Source organism: Pezoporus flaviventris, unplaced genomic scaffold, assembly GCF_033815535.1.
Source record: "Pezoporus flaviventris isolate CSIRO_AGI_PZ_B2104156 unplaced genomic scaffold, CSIRO_AGI_Pfla_v1 ptg000036l, whole genome shotgun sequence".
In the NCBI taxonomy this organism is placed as follows: domain Eukaryota; kingdom Metazoa; phylum Chordata; class Aves; order Psittaciformes; family Psittacidae; genus Pezoporus; species Pezoporus flaviventris.
The window spans coordinates 26,279,063-26,284,718 of NW_026892584.1; the positions used below are offsets into that span (position 1 = coordinate 26,279,063).

A 5,656-nucleotide genomic window follows, 5' to 3' on the forward strand; every position below is an offset into this window, starting at 1 on the left:
CTGCACATTCCACACAGGAAACATGCTCGAAGCAGCTTTATTCTAAAGAAATAAACTCTGGAACAAAGTAAATTCTTTCTAAGGCATTCAGAGCACAAAATAACATCTTTCAGCAACTCCCATGCCGTCCTTCATGCAAGCACAACACTGCACAGATGTAAATTTTGCCCAGGTACAGCCACTGAAAACCAGCACTGGAAAGACAGAACGAGAGGTTGTGCCATGAGGCAGCCCCTTCAGTAAAGAAAGCCCACTCTCCTCCACCTGCCAAAGCTTTGTGAAAGGCTGAGAGTTAGACTGAGAGTACAACAAGCCAATAAATTAGAAATTCAATAAAATAAAAGTTCTCCAGAGATTAAAACTGCCTGAATAAGTACAGGTGTTGTGAGAGCAGCTCATGATCCAGATTTTGCTTCTTCCTGGACAAACCTAATTCACGATCTGGAAGTTGTCGTGCTCCAGCGCCTCAATCTTCTTCTCGTTCCTGAACTCTGCTCGGCTGATGCGGGACTGGGGACTTCCCGTCTTCCTGAGCCATTCCTGCAGCTCCCGCACCCTGGCAGCTGGGCCCTGAACTTGCCCGTGCACAGTGCCATGGCTGGTATTTTGGACCCAACCAACAAGGCCGAGCCTCTTAGCCTCCCCCTGAGAAAACAACACAGAGCAAAAGGAGATTAATCCAAACTGCGAGAAAGCGACAGGACGTTCACCTCCAGGAATTCATGCTACAGATGCAGTCCCCTGAGGAGTTTCCTACAGCTCAGGCTGCAGGGAAGCAGCAGACCATTCAGTCAACTCCTCACGATATTATTCCACATTAAAAGCTGGGGCTGAAACACACTTTTCAGTCGTGCTTCCATAACGCAGCACAGGCTACCAGCAGCGCTGACAGACGACAGCCCCTAGCCCCAACGCCTCCTTACCCCGCCACAGAAGCAGCCAGGGCCCATACCGTGGCGACGGCCAGGCCCCGACAGAGGAGTGCACTAGCACCCGGTTGACAAGCACAGGAAGGAGCGGGCCGTGAGACCGCGCCACGCACCTGAGTGTACTTTCGGAAGAAAACGCCCTGCACCTTGCCGAACACCTCGTAGTCCACGGAGAGCAAGCCCTCGCCATCCGCCATGGCGCCTACACCACCATCAACCTCCACCTCCTCCAGCGGCAGCCGCAACTGCCGCATAATCCTCTGCGCCGGCGCGGAGCGGCCGGCATTGGGGGCGTGGCCTCGCTGTCCCTTCGGACCAATAAAGAGCCAGGGTCGGTCCCTTCTTAAACCTCCTCATGAATTATGCACTCCTGCTCGCCCCGCCCCCTTCCCCCGCCAGCCGCTCCTGCTCGGCCGTAGAGGCGGAGCTCTCAGAACCGAGAAGCCATCGGGAGCCCGCCCGCGGGCCAGAGCTGCGCCATGAGCTGGTCCCCGCGCGCACTGTGTGCGGGCCGGACGCGGGCTCCCCGGGTCCCTGCGGTGGTGTCAGGACTCTAAGCGGGGTGGGTGGCAGCGCCGAGGGTCCCGCGGAGCGCTCAGCCCCACGGTGTGTGAGGGCACCTCATGCTCCCCGGGGGATGTGGGAGAACGAGCCACAGGAAGACTGGGCTGAGCTTTACCCGATAGTGCCTGTCAGAGCCACACTGACAGCTCTACAGTGCCAGAACTGAAGGCATGCGTTATGGGAAATAGCAACGCTCCCCGAAGGTGTTTCTCTGGCGGTACAGCATACTTCAGCTGCTACTAGGGTAAGGCAGGGCTCACACAGAAAGTAAAATACAATCATACGTTATTTCTGGCTGCATAAGCAATTGGGACTGGCATCATGGGAGCTTGCTAGATGGAAGGACTGTAAAGATTTACAGAATCCAGAAGAGTTACAAAACCTTTGCTAATATTTATCATAGCCTCTCATTGTAGCTTCCAGGTATAGACTGTTGGGGAAAAAATTGTCCAGTTTTGGAGAAGATAGTCTGTAATGACTTTGCTTTTAACCTCAGGCTCTTTCTCAAGCACTGAACAGCTTGGTCTCCACCAGTGGATTCTGTGAGGGCAGCTACTAAGCTTGTTCCTGTTTCCCAGCTGGAACACCAGAAGAGCAACTTTCAGCATAAACTCGTACCTGGCAAAGAGGAAGGTTTAAAGGATCTCTATGCCTGCAAGAGCCAAAAATATTCCTATTCTCTTGCCCCAGAAAACAGTCAATACAGATCCAAGCACAGAGATTTCTGTTTAGGTGAACTGCAGAACACCAGCCAGACCAGCACTCCACCATCTAGATCAGTAGCCAGGCGGAAAGGGGTGGACCGTGCATATCCCCCGAAACCAACTGTTCACCAGCAGGGTATGAGAGTTCCAGTGGTCAGCACAGCACAGTTTGGAAGTGCCCCATACACGGAGGAAGCTGCAAACAGCAGCCCTAGCTCAGTGAGCGAAGGGGGGTATCAACAAGCTGCAGTGCTCTTTCCTTGGCCAGCAGAATCTAAACAGTCAGCGTCCCCATACAGGGGGCAGCTGCCCTACATTCAAAAGTTGGAGGCAGATGGACGGAAGCTGGAAAAGAAAATCCAAAAGCAAAAGGCCCTCCTCAGAGAGAAGCTGGAGAGAACAAAGGAGTCACTTAGGAGGATTCAAAGAAAGAAATAGCTTGCTGAGACAGGGAAGAGAAGGTACCTGGAAGTGGAGAGGACCCATAAGCAAATGGCTGCAAAGTACCCTGAAGAGAGTCTTCAGAGGTGCAGCCAGGCCGGACGATGGGGTCTTGCATGGGGTGCAGTCTGCAGAGGCTGTTATCCTCAAGCCTGGCACCACCCTCTGCCCCTAGGAGCTGGCTATGGGGAAACACAAGAAGGAGAGGCTGGTAGCCAGCAACAGCAAAATTCAAGGCCACATACCAATGGAGCATTTAGCCTCTTGCTCAAAGCCAGCCCCAAAATGTGGCTCTTCTCGCTCTGCCATCTCGGAGCAAGTTTCTGGTAACCATCCATCCACAAAGGTGCTATGCATGCAGGCTGGCAGTGCTGTGGAGCAGGGGAAGTTTGGACAGTGCAGCATCTGTGAACCTAACTTCCTCTGCACCAGGCTTGAGAAGCATGTAAGTATCTGCAGCAAAATCCAAGGCTCCAGGAGGAAAGTGTTTAACTGCAGCATGGTCAGAGCTAAAGGCACAGAACTGGAAAAGTAACAGCAGCTGAAGGACTCGGAAGGGCCTGAGGTAACATGCAGTCCTTTTGCCTCCCCTGATCCACACCTACTGCTCACATTCCTTCTACCCCCATATCTAATTCTGATGAGAGGCAAGTGCCTTCACATGTACACAAGGCTAAGGGATACAATGCAGTTATTGAAATGTTCTTGCCAAATGGATAAATAAATCCATTTTAAATCTAACAGATAGGGGGCTGGGGTCCTAACTGACTTGTCTCTGTAATGCGTCACAGGTGTACTCCCGGATAAGGCTCATTCCTTGCTGTAGTCAGGATGCAGACTGGGTCTGCTGCAGTAAAACTCTGTGGCATGCACGGAACTGACTGAAAACGCAGGTAGTAACACAGGGTGTGAAAAGGAAGGCAACGGAAACATGCATCTCAGTTTCTGCAAAGCAGCTATAGCTACCCTTTCTGATTCCTTGGCCTTGCTGCTTGTTTTTCTGGCTATACTCAAGCTCTTTCCAAGTATTGATGCCTCTCTCAGTATTTCCTTCAAATCCTCCTTGGTGATGGTCTTTTTGTTCTCCAGTGTAGGACTCAGCTTCTCAGGAAGTGTTTTACATCAACGGGGAATGCCCAGGGATGGGTGGCCTGGGTTGGGCCCCAAATGTAAGACTGCGAATGGAGGCTGATGGTGGTGCCAGTTGCTCTGACTGCCTTTCCCTTCTGCAGAGCAAGCCACCCAGAAAGAACGGCTGGAAATAGAAGCATGCAGTTCTCATCCAGACCATGCATGAGGTGTGTGAGGTGCCACAAGTACTCGGCAAGAGAGAGATGTCTGAAGTCCCCCCATTGCCTCCCATCAAAAACCCAGATTATGTTTCCCTGCCCCAACTGTAGATGCTGATTGTCTGCTTGTATCTGGTGATTCTGCTTTTTACTGTATTAAACTAGTTCTGTTGTGGAAAAGTTATTTTCAAATGATCACAAGAGTAGTTTGTTTATTCTTAGAATCATAGAATAGTTAGGGTTGGAAAGGACCTTAAGACCATCTAGTTCCAACCCCCCTGCTGTGGGCAGGGACACCTTACGCTAAACCATATCACCCAAGGCCTCGTCCAACCTGGCCTTGAACACCGCCAGGGATGGAGCATTCACAGCCTCCCTGGGCAACCCATTCCAGTGCCTCACCACCCTAACAGTAAAGAATTTCCTCTTTCTATCCAATCTAAACTTCCCCTGTTTAAGTTTTAGCCCGTTACCCCTTGTCCTATCACTACAGTCCCTAATGAAGGGTCCCTCTCCAGCATCCCTATAGGCCCCCTTCAGATACTGGAAGGCTGCTATGAGGTCTCCACGCAGCCTTCTCTTCTCCAGGCTGAACAGCCCCAGCTTTCTCAGCCTATCTTCATACGGGAGGTGCTCTCCAGTCCCCTGATCATCCTCGTGGCCCTTTTCTCTGGACTTGATCCAAGAGTTCCATGTCCTTTTTGTGTTGAGGACACCAGAACTGCACACAGTACTCCAGGTGAGGTCTCACAAGAGCAGAGTAAAGGGGCAAGATCAGCTCCTTCGACCTGCTGGTCACGCTCCTTTTGATGCAGCCAAGGAAAAGTAAAAATGAACACTTTGTATGAGAAAGTTGCAACAGGAAGCAAACCTGGAACAAAAAAATTCCATCAGCTCCATTTGCAAGTCCTTCAGTCACGCAGCAGCAGCAGCAGCTCCTGGGAACCTAGAAAAGATCAAACACTACTAAACTGGACTAGCCAGAAGCTGAGCACGAAGAAACACTCCAGCCTTCAGTGGAGGGACCTGACTCCTGAAAACAGTCGGAGAGCTTCTGTCCTATAAATACGTGCCCTTAGCACACCCTAGAAAAGTGTGAAGGTCCCAGAAAGGGTCAGTGCTGCCCTGTGCCAGCCAGGTACGAGTGTACAAACCAAGAGAGCAGTACAAACTGGCTCAGCACAGATATTTATCCTGCCACTTAGCCATCATGGTTAGTGTTCCTTGGCACTACTCAGCCTATGTTGTTCAAACCAGCTCAGCTTCCTCTTCTGTTACTGCAGTACAATCCCCCTCTCATAGACATGCTGCATTTTCAATCCAAATCTCTGGTGAATTTTAAGTCTTTAGCCCAGCTTTGCCTCTCAAGACATTTCAATACTTATTAGAAGCCCCAACAAAAAGTGAGAAGTGACAGACATCAAATATAGGAACAGTGGGCTGAGTAGGTGTCAGGCATGTTCTCCGTTCTGTAGGCCTTAATGCTTACTAGAAGCTGTTGGAGAGAACAGGTACTTTTTCCCTTTGAAGCTCTTTCTTCCTGTTATTCATTTCCCACTTGGCACTCACACTGTTGAAATAAACACACACACAAGAACTCCCTGATGTCACTAGGAAGAGATGCTGCAGCAAGAGAAAAGAGTTGCTGTGTTGTTTGGTTGGGCTTTTAATGAAGGGACACAAAACCTGACATTTTTTCCCATAGCAAAGACACCTGCACACAGGAGAA

The 5,656-nt window shown here is 50.6% G+C and overlaps 2 protein-coding genes across 2 annotated transcripts; one reads left to right on the forward strand and one right to left on the reverse strand.

Moving 5' to 3' along the window:
- Positions 1 to 304: 304 nt before the first annotated feature.
- On the reverse strand, positions 305 to 1,813 carry ACYP1 (acylphosphatase 1). The gene is made up of 3 exons (XM_061464250.1): positions 1,778 to 1,813; positions 1,043 to 1,237; positions 305 to 645 (listed from the first exon to the last, which is right to left on the reverse strand). The coding sequence occupies exons 1-3, from the start codon at positions 1,811 to 1,813 to the stop codon at positions 430 to 432; spliced, it is 447 nt and encodes a 148-aa protein (XP_061320234.1). The 3' UTR covers positions 305 to 429.
- A 195-nt stretch (positions 1,814 to 2,008) lies between these two features.
- On the forward strand, positions 2,009 to 4,038 carry ZC2HC1C (zinc finger C2HC-type containing 1C; the record flags this gene model as incomplete). The annotated part of the gene is given in 3 exon segments (XM_061464251.1): positions 2,009 to 2,712; positions 2,714 to 3,203; positions 3,871 to 4,038. Coding segments are annotated over 3 exon segments (1,362 nt in total), but the record flags the coding sequence as incomplete, so codon positions are not given.
- Positions 4,039 to 5,656: the final 1,618 nt, after the last annotated feature.

Coding starts and splice junctions, on each gene's coding strand:
- ACYP1 (XM_061464250.1), bottom strand. CDS start 1,813: ATGCCAGTCCCAATTGCTTATGCAGCCAGAAATAAC. Junction 1,238..1,777: donor CTTATGCAGCCAGAAATAAC/GTATGATTGTAT, acceptor ATTGGTCCGAAG/GGACAGCGAGGCCACGCCCC. Junction 646..1,042: donor TCTTCCGAAAGTACACTCAG/GTGCGTGGCGCG, acceptor TTGTTTTCTCAG/GGGGAGGCTAAGAGGCTCGG.